Below are 22,767 nucleotides of genomic sequence, written 5' to 3'. Positions count from 1 at the left end.
ACTGAAAGTTATATAAAGTGGCAATACATTTTTTAACAGAAAACCTGACCAGTTATGTTATTTATTTTATTCCCTGTGTCACAAGGAAAACATAGTCTATTATTTCAACAGTTTATATATATTTGAGTCATGCAAAGTTATATATAAAGATGGCAGAAACATGTTTGAAACAGAACTATGGACATGATTCAATGGTTAACATTTCCTAAATGAATGAGAAAGGAAACAGGTTGCTGCAAGCTTCTGCTCTCACTTCCTTATGAGAGAAGACATAGACACTGTCCCAGAAAGAACAGGGCTGTTGTGCACACTCGTCTCAGGCAATCATGGGTAACTGGGTGGAGAATGAAGGACTGTCCATCTTCGTCGTTGTAAGTACAATCTTTATTGTGATTTGTGTCTAGTAAAAAGTTCTACTGAAAGTTGTACTAAGCAGATCTCACTGTGCCAGTGAATGATGCATCTGATTATGCTGAAACTAGGGCGGCAAGTGCACTGAAATGCTTCAAGAGAATAATTTTTAAGGAGCTCTGTCTGGTATCTCAATTGCTGTAGGCTTCGTTGTCAACTGAGAAATGATCTTGTGTTAACTTTCATTTGCTTTGTTAGAAATAAGTGTCTGGGCGTTTTGGATGCAACAGTGACTTAAGGAAAACATTATCTCACTTAACTATGTGTACTTCAAGAGAGAAAGCAATGACAACTACCTTTTCTTGCACGTTTATAAACAAAAGTGGGTGTAACTGAAAGCACAGTGTCTTGATGATATAAAGTTTGTATTAGAGTCAGATTCCAGAATTTAGAGCAGAGATTCATGATTCCTTCATTAAGACGACTAGTACTTGAACTGAGTTTGTATATAGCTTGCACAAAGTGGCTGTGAAAGTAGGTTAAATTAATTCCAAGCAAAAATTAAAGTACTGAAAATCCCAGTTGCATTTAAAAGTGCAGTAAAGGAGGGCAGTCCTCCTCGGAGAAAACATAGACAGAAGTTAATATTTCAGTGTTTTCTTTTTTTTTCACTTCTCAGTGTGATGAAAGAGCTATAGGTATACAATTTTACAATTTACATATATATATATATATATATAACCATATACAAAACCAAAATGTAATACCAGTTTAGGTATCGTTGCCAGGTGTGGTTAGTAGATGTAAATACTGAGAGGAAGAAGAAGACATAGGATTTACATATTTGTGGTGACTAAAATGTGAACATCTTTATTCGAAAAGGTGTTTCTTCTGCTATGAACAACTGAAATTTAGATATTACACTGAAGATGTGTAGCTCTAGTTTAGGAACATAACCCTGGCACTTCAGCACACTGAAAAGGAGTAACTTTTTGCTGTTACCTTCAGTGACTTAAAAAAGTTGAAACTGCCAAGAGGTGAATTCTGGCTTTTTTTTTTTTTTTTTTTTTTTTCCCCACCAGAACAGAAATGTTAATAGAATTAAGTAAGAAGCCCTTATTTTGTTCAAATAAGGAATTTGGGTTTAGAGCCTCAAAGCTTTACCAAGGGCAGCTAATAGGGAAGGAAACTAACAAAGTCACTGATAAAGAAATGAGCTAAAAGGACTGTTCCCTGGAAGCCTTAACAAAGTGTTCTGCATTGTCCCCTACACTGCACACTGACTAGGGACAGGGTAGTCCAGTGCTTGATAGAAACAGGACGGCCACAATTTCTATTGATGTACCTCAACAAAACCAGAAACATGCCAGCCTTAACTCCAGCCTATGCTGCCTCCACTGGCCCTAGCTAAAGAGCACGGATGGCTGCTAACTCTGCCACTAAACCCAAATTCCCAGAGGGTGTCAGTGCTTCTCAAAGGGTCCATATTCCATGTGGGTCAACACCAAGAAGAACTGTGAGAGACCATCAAGGGTCATGACAAACATCTTGGTCTTCTGGACATGCTGTCAGGCTACTGTACATAGGAGTGGCACACTCTCACTTTAAATACATATCCGAAGCATTTAATCCTAAAATGGGCTTGGTTTTTTAATGAGGAATGGGGGATTTCCCATATACTGCCTTACCCTGATGGAAATCCCTTCATTTCCCTGTATTTATGCCACAATGATCAGACATTTTCAAGATCTAAACTAATCCCAAGTTTTTTACACTGTCAGCCGGGCCAAAGAACTAGCAAAACGTATGGGTTAGGAAGGGTGAGGGACTGTAATGTCACAGTTTCTGGCATCCTTAATTTATAACCAGAGACTGGGTTTTCTCCCAGTTCTCATACTTTCTCCTCTGTTTTCATGCACCACCTAGTAAATCTTAGGCTGAGGGTGCACTGATACAGATTGGTTTCACTATGGGATGTGAAATCAGTCAACCAGTGCCAGGAGGGCAAATGTCCAGATTCACTATGATCTCTTTGGCTGGATGGGCTCGTAGCTGCTTTAGATAGCTTTGAGAAGGGCTAATAACTTCTCTTTCCCTAAAGAAACCTGCACCGTAGGATGTGTAAGTGTGAGAGAATACTGCAGTACAGCTACAAAGAAGCCCAGTTTTGGGTAGTGTAACCACTACCAAACTGGCTGTGTTGAATATTTCATGCTGACTGATTTCAGACCTTCAGAGCCTCCTACTCAGTTAGGCCCTACCTGTTATTTAGGCCATCTGTACTTAGATCTCAAGCTTCTTCATCTTTTGGTACAGCTCTTAAGTCTTCCTCTTACATAGGTTAGTATGTCTGATGAACTGGCATTTGGAAGAGGCCCTAACCTTTAATGATGTTTGGAGATTCAACTAGACTCACAGACTTAGCTAAACAGCTGTAATATGATGGTCCTTATATAATCATGGCTAAACCCCTTGAGCGATGCAAAATTTTCAGCTACCCATTGCTGTATTTTTGGTTTATTGCCACTGTACTCTTGTAGGCACACATCAGAGCCCATTTCCACCATAAAAATGTCTATCATCACTCCTGCTGAACACTTTATACCCTGCAGTATGCCTCTCCATGCAAACAGGAGCACAGTGAACTAACTGACCATTCTCTGAACTGTGTAAATTCAGATGTATGATATCTAACAGCAAACTGTAAAGCTTCCTGTTCGTTTCTCTTTCAGCTTGTGTGGCTGGGATTAAACGTCTTCCTCTTTTGGTGGTACTATCTGGTATATGATGTCCCACCAAAATTCTTCTACACCAGAGTACTCCTTGGCGTAAGTACAAAACATGGATTATATTGGCATAGACAGAGCACAGAACATTTTTACCTTGTTTTATTTGATTGAAACAGGATCGGGTGTCTGGAGCAGCAGCTTCATGTAGGAGTTAACAGTCATGTGCAAACAGGTAACTGAATGCAGACAGGTGTCCAGTGCTTCTGAACAGAAAGCTGCTACTCAAAATAGAGAGATCCCATTCTAAAGATGCTTTCAGGTAACTATTATGCTCCTGGTAATTAAAGTGAACATAAATTGTGGCTGCTTTATTAAGCAAAAGAGGAATAAAATATTGCCATGGAACTATTGTGCAGTCATTTCCCCTTGTAATTATTTTTCATAGCATGAAAAGTTTACAAAGCTATTAGCTCTGAAAAGCAATCATCATTCATATAGTCATCCAGCATGTGAATAGCAGTTAAGTAGTGAAGTGACCCTGGACTCTGGGCTATTCAATGTAATCCAACTGGTTAACGCAGCATTATGTGCCCTACTACAAATTTGCTTCCAAAGCTACCACAGGTCATGACCAATTGACAGGGAAAATTAGTTTGTTCACTTATTCTAGCAGCCTGATCACAGACTTAAAAACCAGTCTAAACTTCAAATTACAGAACACAGTACTTTGTAAACGGTTTGTAAAGCCATGGTTTAATTCAACAAAGCATGAAATCCTATTCTGCATACGGCTTCAGATCTGTGGATCAAATTCTGTCCTTTGCAAACCTGGTGCAGTTGCCTTTGAAGTCACAGAGACCTGTGCTTAGATAACTAAAGCTCAGTGTAACCCCAAGTAAGTAACTGATTTGAAACCGGAAAGAGTCCCAGTCAGTGCAAGGAGAGCAAGCATTAACTTTTCCTTCCCTTCATTGTGTTTGGATTAATATGTTCATTATTCCCTCCTTTCAAACAGTCTGTTCAAAAATCTGCAATCATTCAGAATGTGAAGAACAACATTAAGGGAACATATTCCTAAAAGATGAGGCAAAACACTTCCCTAGACTCTTTATACTGACAACAGATATCATAAAACCACATCCCTCATAAGCTGTCCTTCTGTCCAGCATAAGCGCTCAGCCAACTGAAACCACAGCAGTGAGACTTTCTTTACAGCCTTGGGACAGAAAACTCTACCAATGGCTTACACTTGCATCCGTGCTTGTCCACGTCAGACATAACAGGGAGCTTTTTGCACAGCCATATTATTTCAAAACTGGATATAGAAGGTGTCTATCTGGAGGAATGTGTTCTGCCTGCATATGTGTCTGACTACACTGAAATGTGAACATTGTTAATTAACTCTAGAGCTCACGCTCATGAAAAGTTGTGATATAATAGATAAATTAAATCTGTGTCTATCGATGTCTTGGATAATGTCTTATGTAATGCATTTAATAACAGCATCTCTTCAATTACAGCGTGCTTTGGCTCTGGCAAGGGCCCCTGCAGCTTGTCTGAATTTCAATTGCATGCTGATTCTTCTGCCAGTATGTCGAAACTTGCTCTCCTTCCTCAGAGGATCAAGTGCGGTAAGATGAAGAAAGAATTTCAAAATTTATGAAAGATACTAAACCAAACAGCCTTGCAAATATACCAAGCAACTTTGTCCAAGTTCCCCAAGTATACTGTACTTTGAGGATGTCCTCTTTTAAGAAGTAGATAAGCCTGGAGTTTTGCTATGAGCAAGACTCAGGACTATATGCCAGTGGTGTGTCTAGAGCTCTGTTGAGAGGTTTAGCCTTGAATTAACCTTCTTTGAGTCTTCCCTTTTTTCTTGCCTCCTGGACATCATGCTGCCCTGGATGCAAAGCCCCTCTGGCTGGCAACAACCCTAGCTGGTGCTTACACATACTTGCTTTATTTGTCACTGGTGCAACACCCATTTATAGCAGGAGATATTAGCCCATGTCTTCTGTCTTTGCATGTTCAGTTCTTAAAGTAAAGGTAGTCTTTCACAGGCTTTCAGAAAGGGACTTTTTTCGACTGGTTCATAAATTACATTCTGTTTTGTCTGAGCTGCGTTTCCATCTCAGGATGAAATAGTTAACAGGATTTTTCACCATTTATAGCTCCCAAATGCAAATGTTACATACAGCACCAAGGAACCACCACTAAGAAAAGGGCAACTGATTCTACGTGACAGCTGGAGAGGCTTCCTGTGATAGTACTGACTGTATCACACTGCTGAAATCTAGATCTCTGGCTGTTACAGCAGAAGTCATGCAGACAATGCATGCCATGGTGCAGTGAAAAAGCAATATTCTTCTCAAGCTCATGAACTCTCCTTCCAAGTATATGATTCCTCTTTTTTTTCTAACCACTTTAAAATACACATGGTCAACAAAACCAGTTCGCAGAAGTTAGTTTTCATCTGTAAATCTAGTATAAATTCTTTCACAAAAATGAGACAGCCCGAGGGAGCTGAAAAAGCAGAGCAAAAGAGAAAACAATAGAGTAGATGCAGTGTTTCAAGAGTCCTTCATAGGAGAAGAGAGTGGGATACACAGTAGTAAGAAAATAATCAGAGACAAGCCAGGCTGTACCTCCTACATATATCCTGTACAGTACATATATCCTGACAGTCTGTGTGGCTGAATAAATGAGATGTGTCCGCTACACTAAGATCCTAAATTACATTTAGGACTAAGGCCAGTGCCCTGGCCTTTTTAAGGCATAACACTTAGGAATATAAAGCTGGAACTACACAGACCGGCTTTCAGTCTTGTGCTATACCCCTTCAGATTCTGGGATGCTACAAAAGCAGACAGCTGTACCCCTCATGTATGTAAAAGGAAGAGGAATAGTAAGTAAAACTAGGGTTAAAGCTGTTCTTTCCCCGCCCTGAGAAAGATCAACTAGCATCTGCCAAAATTCAGAGCTGAGTCCTCAGGATGCAGAAGTCAATAATGAACATAAATTTAGTAAGAATTGATGTTGCTATTGGATAAATGCAATTGGAAAATATCAATGAACCCTTAATCACACAAGGCCTTCATGAGGTCTGGAATAGATTCCACAGAGGTCGAGCAGAAAGTAGGTTAGGCAGAGGTCTTCTGAGGTCAAAACAATGAAAGATCTGAAGACACTTTTGGAGAGAGTACCGGAAGGCTAAAAACTGATTCCAAGGAATCAGAGAACTTTATTCCAATCAGGATTTTATGCTACTTGTCCTGAATTGCTCATCTCCTATCACCTGCAGCTTGACTTTTCTAACCAGGATCCCAATAAAGCTTATCTCTGTGTCCTTCTTACATCTGTGTCCAAGCTACAGACTAAGTAAGTCCTTCTGCCTTGGGCACTGTGATACAGTCCCACTCAGGCTACACTCAGCTTGCAAGTGAGAACCATGCAGAGAGCTACAGCTCCGTTTCTGCTGCCTGCCTGCAGCTTGCTATCTTGTTGATAGAGCTAGGCTGTATGAGGAAGCAAAGGTCTCTGAGGATGAGCAAGGAGGTGAGGGAGGGGCATAAAATAGGACTGTCAGACAGCTGGAGCTTGTTTAACTTCAGTTGCTTTTTGCAACAAAGCTATACTTCAGGAAGGAGGTAATTTTATATCTTAAGCAAAACATGCACAGCCCGGTGTGCCAGTGGTGGTATCAGGACTGTGTTGGCCTTAGTGCAGGGGTACAGCTGCTTATGCTTGTTCTGCTGTTGTCTCTAATTAGCCCTGCTCTGCACCTAACACCTGTGAGGATCTCTTAAGAAAAATCAGGATTTTAAAATGTCACATAGCTTACCGAAAGGGCTGTGACCTTTCCAACAGCAATGTCACTGGGGTTAAGGAGAGGGGAGAATTGTTCAAACCCACTGTTCAATAGGAATATGCTGGCAACTCTTGCCCTTTACATCCTGCCATCCAGAAAACACACACTACAAAGTTATTTGTTACTAACTGAAAGAACAGCTGTATCATCTTTGCATGCCTTTTATTGCTGTATTCACCGCTGTTGTTAATGAGCCTCACTACTGAATCTAGCTACAGCATTTTGCCATTGCTTGGCCTTCTGCTTCTTAAACATAAAGATCAAGGTAGTCAAGAAGAGATGGCATTTTCTCACTATGCTACAGTTTATTCTACAATCTTTTTAATTATGTCTCAGGATAAATGATACAGAGAAGGCCAAATTTCTCCTGGGTGTTGTTACAGTCTACTGAAGTCATTGCAATAGCCCCAGTGTGTTAGAATTTGCCCTTTAATCAATGTATCACAGCTGTAGAATAACTGAAGAACTGTTTCCTGATTATCTATTTATCTGTACAGTTAATACTCATGAGAGATTTAGAAATGAACTGGTATGGAAGACCACTGCTGGTATCTCTACTAAGTAAAGAACAAATCAGAAATTAAATTGTTCTGGTGTTTCATCATCCCTTCTTCTGTTTCACTCCTGGATGGGTGGGATGATCAGCTTCATGCTATCTGCTGAGAAGATACTTTACCTTACCCTGCCATCTACAAAGTTAATGTCTGGCAAACAGCTGGGAGAATATTTTGATCCTTCTTAATTTGTTGTGGGAAACATCTAATACTTCTTGTGAGGAAATCTTTGTGTTAGTTTGCATAGTGTTTTCTTCCCTTTGCCAGAGAGCAAAAGCAATATAAAGACACAATACAGGATAATTATGCTTTCTGCTGTGTGGAGACAGTAAATGCTAGCTTTACAGGAATTTAGAAGTTATAGGAAAGCTCCCACTGACCACACCACAATTTAGATGGGGCCTCTTAAGAACCTCTCATCATTCTTAATGAAAATATCACTCCATTTTCTTCAACAACCAAGTTCTTCTGTTCGTATCAGCAGAGATCCTTTTTTCTTTTTCTCTTTGATAACTCCAACAAGAAGTTGTAAGTAAATGCTAGCAAGTACTCCCAGCTTTTTGGAGAAGGAATCACTTCATATTACTGAACATAAGTGACTAGGATGTTTGGGGTGGAAGCTCCCTGAGACAGTTAAACCCAAGCTTTACAGTCCATTTCTACAGTGTGAACCACTGTAGAATCCTGATGTTAGGTGGCAATTTGAGACTCTAACAAAACAATCAACCTGCCATGGCTGAGTGTGATCCCTCCTGTTCATAATGTGCAATTTAAATTTAACACAGATAAGATATATACTTCTGCCATAATGGATGCTAAGCTTTTTTCTCATTATGAAATACTTTGTTTCAGTGGGACATGTTACAACACAATCTGTTATTAATGTATTCTGAAGTATGGGGAAAATATTTTTGTCTATATTTAGGAATTCTAAATCTTTACCAGCAATGCCATTAATTACTGTGCTCGGGGCCTCTGTTTTTTTACCTGCATTTAAATAAGTATGCATAGACATCACAAATTATCTTCAAATACTTTTTGCTTCAAACCCAAAGTGCTGCTCTACCCGTGTCAGACGACAGCTGGACAGGAACCTCACCTTTCACAAAATGGTGGCATGGATGATCGCCCTTCATACTGGTTGGTGCTCAGACGTTTCTTTTTTTATTGCTTTCTCATGCATTTTACACAGTATTCAGGTGGGATTCAAGTTCTTAAGGATATAAGCAGTAGACCTGATGTCATTAACCTAAAGAAGTCAGCATGTGCCAAGGCTTAAATAATTTTCCAAATATTATTCTGCAGCTGGCAGACAGCAAAATATAAATAAGAAAGATACCTTTCTCTTGAACCGTTAGCACTATTGTGACACTGGTTAATAAAGGGTGTTTAGCAATGTCCTGAGAATCAGATAACCTGGCTTTAATTCTTGCCTAGCCTTATTTCTTAGCTGGCACGTCTGAATCAAATAATAGAAATGATAAAAGAAAAGGATATAAAAAGCTTAGACAGGCAATAGAAATGTTTTCATATTTGAGCTCTCATTTTCTAAACTAAGGGGGTTTTATCTTTTTTCCCCTCATAAAATTTGTTACTTCTCAATGCAAGTACCTTACAAATCATATATCCTAGAACAGTCTTTGTATCAGTAGATTGCTTGACCTGAGCAGGTTCCCTTCCTGAGCTGTGGCTGAAATCTCCCTAATCACTTCATAGAAAAGGAGCAGGGTGATGCAATTAACGTAGCAGGGGAGGTCTGCAGAAGAGACAAGTTGTTCAGGGGTGCGAGATCTGTACCCATCAGGCCTGTTTTGAAAGTGAATAAGTATCTGATAATTAAAAAAGGGAAAATTTTAAGAAGTGTTGTACAGCTTACCCCTGCAGTAATGTGTAGTAGAAATAGTGTGAAGCACCTCAGCTGTATGAGGTTTATGGGATGCATCCAGCTCAGCAAGAACATTATTAGTGATTATTAGCAATACAGCAGAGCAAAGCAGCACTAGCAAATGTGACACCAAAGACATACAGGTTAACTTTTTGGCTCTTCTACAGAATTCCTGGATGGTCTCTGACCAATAATTTAAGCCATTCCATGTTTCAGTTTCCCAGGTATAAAATTAGGGTACTGCTCTCCCACCTGAATTGCTGAAGGCCTTTGTTGAACAAAGATGTGCTGGAAACTTCTTCCCTTTACTTCTTTCCTTCCCCCACTCAAAAAGATGTAAACTTCAGATGGTAAAGCTTTAAGAGTAAAACATAACGGTAATCTAAAATTGTGATGAAGAGGGTGAAAGTGGCTAAGGTCTTAAACTGCAGTTGACAAATGTTACAATGTTTAAAACGTTACCCAAAACCACTGAGTACTTTTCTTGTGCTTAATCCCAATTCTTTCTGTCCCGTCACTCCTAGCAATTCACACCATCGCACACTTATTCAATGTAGAGTGGAGTGTGGAAGCCCGTGTTGAAGAGAAAGGAACTCTGGCAGCTGTGCTTTCTAGCCTTGGTGATAACCCAAATGAAAGCTATGTCAACTTTTTTAGAAAAACTATTGGGGTAAGTGACATCAGGCTGTGAAAAATCAGTATTACATTTGTTTAGATGACCATATAAGACAATCTGAGCAGAGTGCCTATTTCTGGTGTGCACAATCTGGGTTTGGAACATCTTGCAGCAAAACTTTGCACAATTCATTCTTCTGTATTTGTCAGTAATATTGTTGCTGAATTTTGGTAGTATAAACTTTTTCACCTCAGGAATTCAAAGTAGTTTTAAAACATTACATAAAAGCAAATACCCTGTAAAGAAGTCTTCTGACTAAGCTAAACATGGCATACAGAAAGGTACACAGAAATCAAGGCAAAAGTTTTGAACCTGGTCTCCTTAACTCTGGTTAAAAAAACCACAACAGAATAAGGAACTTCCCCTTTCCTCAGAAACACCAAGCATCTGACCTCCATATGTATTATGAGACCCACAGCTGCACAACACCACTGGAAAGGAGAGCTTTCATTTAGCTCCCTAAATATGGTTGTAACAACAGAGCTGTGCAAAAGTGTTCACTTTCCCCAAGCCCATACTGCTGAGCAGTGACAGAATAAGAAAAAATGTTTGGTCTGGGAATCAGTGGAAAACCCTTTTTCTCTATTTCCACTTACCTTTAGTACAAGTAAATCTGCAGTGCAACAAAAATGGAGTGGGATTTTGGCATTGTTGGCTTGCATATTCATAGAGGGTGACTTAAAGACTTACAGCAAGGTAGAAGATTTGGCGAGTGAGATGGACTGACGGTTCAGCTGGCTCTGCTTTGATGCAACCCCTTCCTTAGACTAACGTGCAATTATTTCACAGAATCCTGTGGGGGGCCTGTATGTGGCTTTCACGTACTTGGCTGGTCTTACTGGCGTTATCATCACGCTGGCCCTCATACTAATCATCACATCATCTACCAAAACCATCCGAAGGTCGTATTTTGAAGTATTTTGGTACACCCACCACCTCTTTGTCATCTTCTTTATTGGCCTTGTCATCCATGGTGCTGGGTGAGTATTCGCACTTAACAGTATGTGGTAACTACTGTATCTTAAAAGCCCTCTACACACAAAAATATAGGGACTTAAGTCACTAAGCAGCAGTTATTTTTGACGGTAATGATGGGCTAGTACAGGCTCTGAGAGCAAAGATGTTCTCACTGATACATGCAACAAGCTATTCACATGCATGATTCTGGCATATCTAAGCTCACTGATACTCAACTTCTGCTATTTTAATGGGAAAGCTCTCTTCTAAGGTTCCTATTTCTAACTGTTAATTTATCTTTCTCTTCTAGAAGGAATTGCATCACACACATGCATGTAAGGAGACTGCACCATAAAAATTATATAGAGCCCAGGATTTTACTGGCCAAACGAAAACTATAATAACAGAGATTTATCTTTTAGACTGGGATTAACTTTTAATATCAGCAGCATTTCAGAATAGATCTTTAGCAGTTGCAGCTCAAATATAGGCAACTGTAAGTTTTTGTACCTTCCAAATGCCAAACATCTTTTTCTACTGTTGGCTTATTCCATACGTTCTGAAATAGCTGAAAGCCTAATGAAACAATTCTAGCACTGTGCAAACACAATTTTAGCACTTAGAAAAATGAACTTTAGCTCCATTTTATAAAACCACGGAACAGATGCATAAAGAGAAAAAAAAAAAAGGCTGAAGTATCCAAGCCATATTTCACAGAATCACAGGATCGTCTACGTTGGAAAGGACCTTGAAGATCACTTAGTCCAACTGTTAACTTAGCGCTGACAGTTCCCAACTACACCAGATCCCTCAGCGCTACATCAACCCGACTCTTAAACACCTCCAGGGATGGGGACTCCACCACCTCCCTGGGCAGCCCATTCCAACCCCTTCTGGAAAGAAATGCTTCCTAATATCTAGTCTAAACCTTCCCTGGCACAACTTGAGGCCATTACCTCTTGTCCTATCGTTTATTACTTGGTTAAAGAGGCTCATCCCCAGCTCTCTGCAACCTCCTTTCAGGTAGCTGTAGAGGGCGATGAGGTCTCCCCTCAGCCTCCTCTTCTCCAGACTGAACACCCCCAGTTCCCTCAGCTGCTCCCCATACGACTTGTGCTCCAGAGCCTTCATCAGCTTCGTTGCCCTTCTCTGGACACGCTCGAGTCATTCAATGTCCTTTTTGTAGTGAGGGGCCCAAAACTGAACACAGGAATTGAGGTGCGGCCTCACCAGTGCCAAGTACAGGGGTCAGATCCCTTCCCTGTCCCTGCTGGCCACGCTATTGCTGACACAAACCAGGATGCCATTGGCCTTCTTGGCCACCTGGGCACACTGCTGGCTCCTGTTCAGCCAGCTGTCAATCAGCACCCCCAGGTCCCTCTCTGACTGGCAGCTCTCCAGCCACTCCTCCCCAAGCCTGTAGCGCTGCTGGGGGTTGTTGTGGCCCAAGGGCAGCCCCCGGCATTTGGCCTTATGGAAACTCCTCCAGTTGACTTCAGCCCATCGCTCCAGCCTGTCCAGGTCTCTGTAGTTCATCATTATACTATATTGTCCATTTTAAAGGAAATTCTAGGTGCACTAGAAAGTGGGCTTTAAAAATGCCCAGCAAAGATGACTATTCAAAAACACTTCCTCTCAGTCCAGTAGTGCCAGAAAAAAGACAGAATTGAGACCACAACAGGAAGAACAAAAATAGAAGGCAGATGAGAATCGCCACCAGTTTATTTGTCCATTCCAACTTCCAAAACAAGGAGGTCTGAGCAAAATCTGTTAAAGGAAAACAAGTGGTTCCTGTTTCTTGCAGCAAATCTTCTATAGTTATGAAAAAATGTCTAAACTTGCCAGTAATTACTACACAATACTATCAGAAAGCAAGCACTGCTCTTTCTAGAGGTCAGTGAGGAACATATATTTCATAAAAGTTGACTTTTTTCACTTGGATGTTCAGTATACTTCCACCATTTTAATTGCACTGTACTGAAAAGACAAAAGTCTGGGCAACAGTGTGGTTTAACATGGTTGTTAGAGAAGTTCAGATGTCCTTTGAAAGGAGATAAACATAGGTATATTATTATCTGTAAAGGGACGGATGCTTTCTGGCCTCACTTATTTGGTCTTAAAGGCAAGAATGACATTTTGAGTCATACTAATACAGTAAAAAATATTGGACAGGCTTTTTACACTCAAGATAGACATCTTAGATGTGAAACGATGGATGTTATGGAATAAGTATGATCTGACAGTCTGAAAGTAACATGTTAGAGAGAGCATAGATGTCAGTATCTCAGGAGACAGAAGGCTGTGTGTCATACATATTTATATATACATGCATACATACATGTATATACAGAAAACTGAACCAAAGATAATTAATAGAAGCGAAGGGGCAGATTCTTGTCTGTTACAAGCTGTTACAGCACTTTTGTAGCACTGGTTTTTGTGCATGAGCTGTGTGTCACAGACAAATGTCCCAAACTTTCCATCACAGTAAATGTAAAGAGGAGAGAGTACAGCGATGCAGATCACCCTGCTTTGGAAGCTAAAGTAAACCTTTCAGCTGAAAAAGAATTATAAGGCTGTACTACTGAAAGCTTAGTTACAGTACTAGAAGAGCATCTACCCTGAATAGTAAGGGAAAGTAAGTCCTTTCTTTATCTTGTACAGGGTCCTGGCATTGTCAGACTTTGAATGGAGCACAGGGCAAGGCCAAACCCCCCAGGCCCATTTTCCCTTAAGCAACATGGTGAGGAAATTGGCTCCTCCTGTTCCCATAACTCATCCCAGAGTGCAGCTCAGCTGAGCCCATTGTCATTGGTGGGGAAGTAAAATGCAACTGGTGACGTTCCTGCAAATTGCAACTCGTGATGCTCCTGGGGACAGTATCGTTCCTTCCCTTTATTTTGCAGACAGGATGTTAATCAAACCTTTCATGAGGAAGAGGTTCATTAGTAATATTTATGAGCAGTGCAATCTTTTAACTTTCAAAACTGTGCACAGGCTTTCTAATAATCCTCTGATAAACTGTCACATAAAGCTAGGCATACATATGACTTAGATACCATGGTTTTTTGAAACATCAGAAATGTAGTCTAGTTAACAGCAACTGAGCTAGAAAAGCAGAAGGAGAAGTCATGGGAAGATGTCAACAGAATTATATCAGCATAAAACTGAAGAGCCTGATCAGAATCAGAATGTTTCTAGGGAAAGTCAGATCTCAATCTGCATTTTTCTACTATGACCCTCATCCTCTTAATTACCAACATTTTTGGGACTCACACACCCCTGAGGTTGTCAGAACTCCAGAGGCAGAAAATCGTGTACAAGATCAGAACATATTTCTCCCCCTCAAAACTGAAACTGTCATTCAGCCCTAGCTCTGCCACTGGAAATACAGCTGAACTGGAGCAGTCAGAGTCTCTATAATAAAACAAACAATAGCTACAACAACAAACCCTAACCAAGCAAGAATACAGACCATCAGGTGACACAAGCTGGTATAGCTGGCATAGCTGCTTTGCGTCAGAAGGGTCTGTGCTCATTCTCACCAACTGAACAGCTGCTCCACAGCTTCCGAGAGAGAGGAAGGGTCAAAGGAAGAATGTATGTTGGAAAGGGCTCTCCAAATTTCTAAGGTAAACAACAGAAATAATTTCTGTACTGGTCAGTAGGAAACTGATTACCTTGCCCCCTCCAGGTTTTGTTTTTACTTAAGAAAAAGGTAGGATAACTCTGAAAAGAATGAAGCTTTCCTACTGTGACCACATCCTGAAAATGGTAACGGACATACTTCTCAGTTCCTTGCCTAGTCTTGTAGTCAGTATTTTCTCCCACAAACTTTCCTGCCCACTTTTATTATTTTAATAGCAAATTTGTGGGTTGATTAGAAAGAAAAAGCTGTATCAAAGCTGTAGCACTGCAGAAGTCCACAACTCCACATAAATACAGTACATAAATAGAATAACAATAAGGGACAGATACCTTCATTTTCTTTTCATTGCCTTAATGATTCTTACTTTTTTTCCAGGCGTATTGTACGGGGACAGACAGCTGAGAGTCTGGCTGAACATGATCCAGAGATTTGCTACAAGAACTTCACTCACTGGGGAAAGAAGGGTTCTTGCCCAATCCCCCAGTTTTCAGGGAATCCTCCTATGGTAAGAACAGTTGTCTTGAGCATAAATCCAATTTAAAATGTTTACAGTTTACTCTTTTAGTTAAATAATGTATGCACTTGCTGTAGAAAAGCAGCTATGTAGCCCCCAAAGCTCTTCAACAGCAGCTTTCTTTACATAAAGCAACAGATTTTGACACAATGGATTATAAACAGAAATGGACTACAGACGGACAGACAACCCACTTCCAGCGTGCCATGAAATGAGCGCAATTAACAGGCAAAGCAAAAGAGTAAATTGTATCTGACAACTGTTTACTCAGAATGTATTTTGTGACTTTTGGGGATTTCTAGAAAGTGCTATAATCCACATAACAAATAGTTACACATTATTAAAAGACTAATGATCATTAAGAGAAAATTAATGTCTCTGGAAATGTGACGTTGAAACTTCAGCTTTTATTGACTAACCAGGCTGGTTGTTTGTTCACATTTCACACTGATCTTTTAACAAAACCCACATCTTTTTCTGCAGTAATACAGATCTGAGTCAATAATACATTCAGAGCTTTACTGCACATTTCACTTAGTTACCTTAAGTTTTAGACAGAGGCAAAATCCCTCATAGGAAAATGCCTTGCTCTAACTCTAGTAGCAACAAAAAAGCCAGCTGCAACTCTCAACAGATAAAGAAATTCCCTCTGTGACCATAAGTAATTTTGAAAATGTCATATCTCTTAAGGGTTCTCTACTCTGGTTGATAAAGAACCTACATTATTTGAATTTCACACCTGCTCATAGCATTTCCAGGACTCGACTTAATTTAAGTTGCCATCTTCATCATCTGACTTCTCATTTTATTCTGTTTACAGACATGGAAGTGGGTAGTAGGTCCCATGTTTTTGTACCTGTGTGAGAGGCTGGTGCGGTTTTGGAGGTCACAGCAGAAGGTTGTTATCACAAAGGTATGTGTTGACACTACGCTTAACACCAGGCAAAACATTACCAATTTTTCCAAATGATGCAGCAAAGCCAGCAGCTCTTACAACAACTGACAGTGTTATCAGTGAAAAGAATGTTCTGGCTGCTATCGTTATGCTAACCTCTAATACCTAAATGTAGCCTGCCTCTAGAAGAGAGCAAGAGGAGGAAGTTAGCTAAGGCACAGAACTGAACCTTAGGAAAGAGAAATTAATTTTCTTTGTATTGAGAGAAAAATTCCACAATGTAGAAATTTCACTGCCTTCAGAATAATATAAGATACAAAATCTTTGTTTTCAAAACTACCCAGATATTTAGGAATTCTGATTTTTCAGCAGAACAAATAACTCCTGAAAAGGAGAGCTAGGAGCCTATTTTGTGCAGCCAAAGCTAATGTTGAGCTTCCATTCCTCATGTTGTGTTGCAGAGATGTTAACGCTGGTTCTGAAAGTCTGACAGCCAAATCAGCATGGCACTAAGCTCAAACTTATAAAATTTCTGGTGTATTTTCCTCCCATGACACTGTGCTGCATCTTGTGGACATACCCTGTTCAAATCCTAGCAGGGTTTGGGGGATGACGTTAGATGTTTCTACTGTGCCCTGGCACGATGTTGACATATTGGAAGGCTCCCATATACTAGTGTGCTTTTTGGTAATTTAACCAAAATATCTCTGAGCCATTTCTACAACATATGTCTATGGCGTCTGCTTAGTTCTGTGTTGGCAGAAAATTTCTTCCCCAATCCTAAGCACTATTATTAAAACCTACATTAATAGATAGAGACTTGATTCTCCCTCTTGCAAATCTCTCCAGAAAAATGAAAATAACCTTGGCAGACAACTTCAGGATTAAAAAATCATAGTGATGGAAATACTAGCCTTCCTTCTAGAATATTGCTTCTATTTATTCTTGGCTAAAGACAGGCAGAATGCAAATTCCCATATTATAGGTCTCACCCAGACATAACACAAAAGCATCAGTTTCCAGTGGTACTATCTATCCAATTCCCTATCTGTATGATAGCCCTATGGTTTTGCCCCTATATATACAGTCAGATCCATTAACACTGTGCTCCATGCCACTGTGTAAGGTGCATCTGGAATTAACTATGTGCACACATAGATATGATGACATGTTACAAGATGCGCTGGTCTGACCTGTCCTTTCTGGAGTGACTACAAGCATGGTGTGAAGAAATACCAACCAAAAATTCAGCATCTTCTGCAGTCTCTCATCTGGCTGTCAGGTGCTGTTTCTCACTCCCAGGTCTGTTGGGAACAGGGTTTCACCTGCTTGCCTTGCTCTCATAGCAAAGGATGATGTTAGTGATGGAGGATGTAGATACATCCAGTGAACGGGGAAGACAGCCTTTTTTCCCTTTTTTTCCCTTGTCCCTCTCACTGTAGGTGGTCATTCATCCCTTCAAGACAATTGAGCTCCAGATGATGAAGAAGGGCTTCAAGATGGAGGTCGGGCAATACATTTTTGTCAAATGTCCAGCAGTGTCTAAACTGGAATGGCATCCATTTACATTAACCTCTGCTCCAGAAGAAGATTACTTCAGCATTCATGTCCGTATAGTAGGAGACTGGACAGAGGGCTTGTTCAACGCCTGTGGATGTGATAAGCAAGAATTCCAGGAGGCATGGAAGTTGCCCAGGTAAGTACAAAGAGTCTCCATGATAAAGTCAACTAACACCTCTGAAGGTCTGAGTTTTGCTCAACCAGTTTGGTGGCACCTGTGATACAATCCTTAACTACTTCTATCATAGATGTGGGCCTTAGCTGGTTCTTTACAGTTTCTTCCTATCAACCCCACCTCTTCTTTTGCTGACTAGTATTCAGTCCAGATGTGCATCGTAGCAGACAAATACCTTTTTATTGTGATTTTAAATGGTGTTAATAAATATCCACTACTGTTTTATTAAGTGTACTTTCCATTTCAGGATAGCTGTGGATGGCCCCTTTGGAACAGCGAGCGAGGATGTATTCAGTTATGAGACTGTTATGCTTGTTGGAGCTGGAATAGGGGTTACCCCCTTTGCATCTGTACTCAAGTCTGTTTGGTACAAATACTGCCATGATGCGACCAACCTAAAACTCAAGAAGGTATGTGTTCTCTTTTCTAGAACCCATGTAATTGTTCAAGACCAACAACCCAAACCAAAACAGGTCCAGCAAAGGTGATCTGGCTGCAGACATGTGTGAGTCCTACAAGAAGAGTCCAGTTACCTCACAATACTAGAAGGCAGGGAAGCAGGAGGGTCAAAAGCGAAACCATAACAAAAACAGACGTCTATGAGCAAAATCACACACGCAAATCCTGACTGTGGCCCTGGGGGTTTCCACTTGCAGTGGGGATGTTGTTCGATCTGCATGAGAAACACAAAGGCCAAGGCACTAATACAGCCCATGCAAATATTGCATTCTTCATCTAAGCACAGAGGGAGCAACTTTATGTCAGTGGAAGAGCACTGCTACCATCCTCCCCTCCTGCCCGTGGAAACTCCCTGTGCATACGTGTGGGGTCACACTCTGCAGTTATGGTTATACTCAGAGAACAGAACTGGTTTTGTTACCTGTTTTAATTTACCTTGCCTGACAGCAGACAGGGGGGATAGAGTCCACCTCTAAATCATTAATTTATGTCCTAGCAAACTGTTTTACAAGGATGTAAGTGGGGAAACATAATGAACTAAAAAACTGTAACCTGCTGGCAGAAGATAAATAGATGCTTCCTTGTTCTTGTAGTTGCTCATTCTGCTTCACAACCCTCCCAGCATCAAAACTCTTGCATAGCTTTGATACCAGCCTACCCATCTACTCAAGTGATCAGGGCAATTTCTACAAGAACTCTACAATCCTCATTCTGTCTGCAGACATAAAACCAGAAACCATAAATGCCTATGTCCCCTGACAGCTCACTCTTGTCTCTTCCAGATTTATTTTTACTGGCTTTGCAGGGATACTCATGCCTTTGAATGGTTTGCTGACCTCTTGCAATCTTTGGAGGCTCAAATGCAGGAGAGGAATAACGCAGAGTTTCTCAGCTATAACATCTACCTTACAGGCTGGGATGAATCTCAGGTAACAACACGGTGGAAAATACTGCTTCGATATGCACTGAGGTCAATGTTAGCAAGTCTGTTATGTTTTGATAAACATTCAAAAAATGGTCTTTATCCTGGGCCTCTGTCTGGCTCTCAGAGGTTTTAAATGCAGACAGGTATTATCCATCAGAAGTTACATGGGATCAGCTGCTAATGTGCTCTCTGACTTCCTTTCTTGTTTACTCTGTGCACTCAAGGAAGCAGTCTTTCCTCACAGCAGCAACCTCAGCTGACCTTGCAAGTATCTCTAAGACAGCTAATACTGCTTAAAGCATAATTAATGGCATTTAGGACTGGACAAGTTAATGCACAAAGTTTAAGTGATGGCAGCATATTTGTTTCAGGACTCTCATGAGTTCTCTATCTGGTCCCACACATATAGGTCACTGTGGGACTACAAAGGAGCAGCTCTTCCATGAGCCACCTGTGAATGTATGGTTGAGTCCTGAAAGGTGCCCACTCTTATACTTTTAGTGATGTTTTATTTTACTTATGTCTCACCATTGCAAAATTCACCATGTGCCTAAGGTGCTGTAGCTCAGCTAGACAAACAGGGAGGGGTAGGAGCAAGGTAGGAAGTCATCACGCATGCAGTGGGAAAAAACAGGAGGGAAATAAGAAAAGTCACAAAATGTTTGCTTGGGGAGAAAGTTACCTGTAACTTTTTTCTCATCTAAAAGTGCTGCAGAACTCTGCAAGGCCTGAACTCATGCTCTTAACCACATCTTTTCTTCCTGCCTTTACTTAGCTTAGCTCTTCTAGGCAAAAGTTACACGGGGAGGGTGGACGAGACTTCCTCATATGGATCAAACCTTTGAGAGATCAAACTGGCAGGACTTCATTAAGGTCAAGGGAGTTGTATTATTCTACCTGAAGGGGAAGTTTTGTTTTCATTTACAGCTTTATTTTACAGTTCTTAGACTAAACCAGTTCACGGCAGAAGAAATGCAATTAACTGCTGTCTTCAATTCTTCAAGCTTTAACTCTTGATATCACCCAGTCTGGGCAAAAGGAAGAGACTTTACTGATAGTCAGGACTTTACTGATGTTAGCTGTCCTTGCTAAACACCATAAATTCCATATTCTCAATTTGGAAATAATTCAGTGTGTACTTTTTTTTTTTTTAACAGGACATAATGCTGCCATATCTAACTGACTTTATGCTGTCCTTTGTATTTCATTTCCCACAGGCCACTCACTTTGTAGTGCATCATGAGGAAGAGAAAGATGTGATTACAGGCCTTAAACAGAAAACCCTGTATGGAAGACCTAACTGGGAAAATGAATTCAAAACTATTGCGGGGAAGCATCCTGGGTAAACTTACAAGTTGATAGTGTCTATGGACTTCCTCTATCTAAATGCCATAATAGCACAATCTTATTCCTTTGACCGATAAAGTTTGAGGAGCGGGGTTTTTCTAACAACTGAGGTATTTCATGGAGTGTCTAATTACTAGCAGAAGTTTTAGGAAAAACATACCCCATCATTCCAGTTGAAGTAGATAAGAATATCAGGTGATGTCTACATACCTCCAAAAATACTTTCTACCTCAAAAAACAAAACCTGAATATCGATGACCTTTAGCTGAGCCCCCAAAATTAGTAGGAAAAAAAACCAGAGCAGTTCCTTTCAAGAATTTGTGCTGTAAGCTCTTTGAAGCTCTACTTCCTTGATTCCACTGAGGTCAATAAACCTGTCTTCACTGACTTCTGCTGAGATTTAGTCCACCGTTTGCTTTAGAAGCAGCAGTAAGTGCCTTGCAAATTATAAGTTTTACAGGATAGACATCCAGCTCTACTTTACTTCCTGTAATTGAGAAAAAAAGTTGCACCTAGAGAATATAAGCCTGATTTACATGAAGAACATCCAGCTGCTCCATACCTAGTTTCTGACCATATTTTCATTTTCCTAACAGCTCCAGAATAGGTGTTTTTCTCTGTGGACCTGAAGGCCTAGCTGACACACTCAACAAACAGAGCATCAGCAACTCAGAAGCTGACCCGCGAGGAGTACATTTCATTTTTAACAAGGAAAATTTCTAAATCCCAAGCAGGCTGGAGTCATTCAATGCAAGTCTAAAGACTGGATCTCTGTTTGGAGTCTGGGAAGGACAGCCCAGCTTCTAATGTCAGCTACACTAACCCAAATCCCTTTGCTTCTTGGGAAATATTTCAGCGCTGTGGTAGAATAAGAGTCAAGTTTTACCTTAGGGAAGTTTGCACTGCCCTCCCATGCTGGCAATTTAGTAGAAATCTATTCTCTTTGTCTGTGTGAGGGGATTTCCCTCAATTAACTGCCTTTATCCTCCTATTATTCATAATGACTGCTGGAGGGTCTAGGCAGCCATATGCATTTGGGAGCCAAGTCACACTGATAAAGCTTAATGCTATTAAACAATAAAGCGTTCTAGCATAATGCTTGCTATTAGGAGACAGCTTATCCTGGCTGCAGCTAGTCCCTGAAATGAGGGGGGTGGGGGGGTGGTGATGGGGAAAGATTGCTCTTTATAAGAGGAAATCTCCTTTGCACACCAGCATCTTTCAAGTTTCTGAATACAAACGTAAATGTCTTGCCCAAGAGATAATGCAGGCAGCTGAAGAGCAGCCGTTCCTCTTTAGGAAAGCAGGAACCACCTGGATTTCTGAGCGCCACCCCCACCCCAGCTGCAGGGGATGACAAGGATGGAGTCAAACCAAGTCCCACACCCGGCATGTGAGCCATTGTTTGGCTGCTTCGAACACTCTCAGTTTCACATCTTCAAATTCACGGTTCAGGGATCCAGACAAGAAGACGTGTGTTTTCAAGACTGCCAATTCTGATTTTCAAGGCTGAAAAATCTTGTTGCTTAATGATTTAATGGGTATTTTCTCAAGCATTCTTAAATGCATACAGTGCTTTTGGCCCTATTGTTCAGCTGTTCTTCTCTGATGGTGAAACATGTTTGAGAAAGCAATGATCATGTGGGCAGTAGCTGTAATAGCTACAAATAAAGTTTCTGATATGTACCAGACACCCATACACAGCACAAATACTTCTGTATGTGCACTACAGGTAACATGTTCTTTAAGAAAAAAAAAAAAAAAAAAAAAAAGGAAACAAAACTTTTAATACCAGCATCAGAGGGGGGAAAAAAAAAAAAAGGCATTAAAAGCAACAGCATAGGAAAAAAATTTTTAAAAGAGCAAAAAGCCTTGAAAAAGCCACAGTTTAGTATACCATGGGTCTCCTGTTCAGCCCAGTCACCTGCATAGTGACTTCTAAACTGTGCAGCCAAGCCCTGTGATAGCTCTTACACAGCACAAGACCTTGCTGACAGGTTCTTGCAATCACAGAAGAAAGTGGTGTCTCCTGCAGTTTCAGTCAAGTTTGTACAGCCATCTGGTTGCATGTAGCATATTTGACACCTCAACTTGCTAGACTATTCTCCCTTCACACCATTTTTAAATGTTATCCAAGCACTCCATGCTACTTCAAAAGGCCAGTTTACCAATTCCTATTTATTAGTACCAGTTTCTGACAAATGCTGGGAAAGACCCTTTTCT

The 22,767-nt window shown here is 40.6% G+C and overlaps 1 protein-coding gene across 2 annotated transcripts; it reads left to right on the top strand.

Moving 5' to 3' along the window:
* The first annotated feature begins 299 nt into the window (after positions 1 to 299).
* CYBB (cytochrome b-245 beta chain) lies at positions 300 to 22,233 on the top strand. 2 transcript variants are annotated; one of them, XM_074929599.1, is made up of 14 exons: positions 300 to 371; positions 3,084 to 3,179; positions 4,601 to 4,711; positions 6,213 to 6,215; positions 8,558 to 8,642; positions 9,912 to 10,057; positions 10,853 to 11,043; positions 15,045 to 15,174; positions 16,004 to 16,096; positions 17,521 to 17,774; positions 18,061 to 18,223; positions 19,055 to 19,201; positions 20,415 to 20,539; positions 21,141 to 22,233. In XM_074929599.1, exons 1-14 carry the CDS (start codon positions 327 to 329, stop codon positions 21,265 to 21,267), a joined length of 1,716 nt encoding a protein of 571 aa, XP_074785700.1. In that variant the 5' UTR covers positions 300 to 326; the 3' UTR covers positions 21,268 to 22,233. The 2 variants fall into 2 exon arrangements, with proteins under 2 accessions (XP_074785700.1, XP_074785691.1); XM_074929590.1 differs by lacking the exon at positions 6,213 to 6,215.
* The last annotated feature ends 534 nt before the right edge of the window (positions 22,234 to 22,767 follow it).

The sequence above is a fragment of the Athene noctua genome, chromosome 1, assembly GCF_965140245.1.
Source record: "Athene noctua chromosome 1, bAthNoc1.hap1.1, whole genome shotgun sequence".
Lineage (NCBI taxonomy): Eukaryota > Metazoa > Chordata > Aves > Strigiformes > Strigidae > Athene > Athene noctua.
The sequence above is the reverse complement of the archived record's forward strand: the minus strand, read 5'-3'. Positions and strand labels throughout refer to the sequence as shown.

What these genes read in the sequence shown, in the direction of transcription:
- CYBB (XM_074929599.1), top strand. Translation starts at nt 327, where the DNA reads ATGGGTAACTGGGTGGAGAATGAAGGACTGTCCATCTTCGTCGTT. An exon ending in GACTGTCCATCTTCGTCGTT is followed by an intron (nt 372 to 3,083) that starts GTAAGTACAATC and finishes TTTCTCTTTCAG; the next exon opens with CTTGTGTGGCTGGGATTAAA. An exon ending in TTTCAGGGAATCCTCCTATG is followed by an intron (nt 15,175 to 16,003) that starts GTAAGAACAGTT and finishes TTCTGTTTACAG; the next exon opens with ACATGGAAGTGGGTAGTAGG.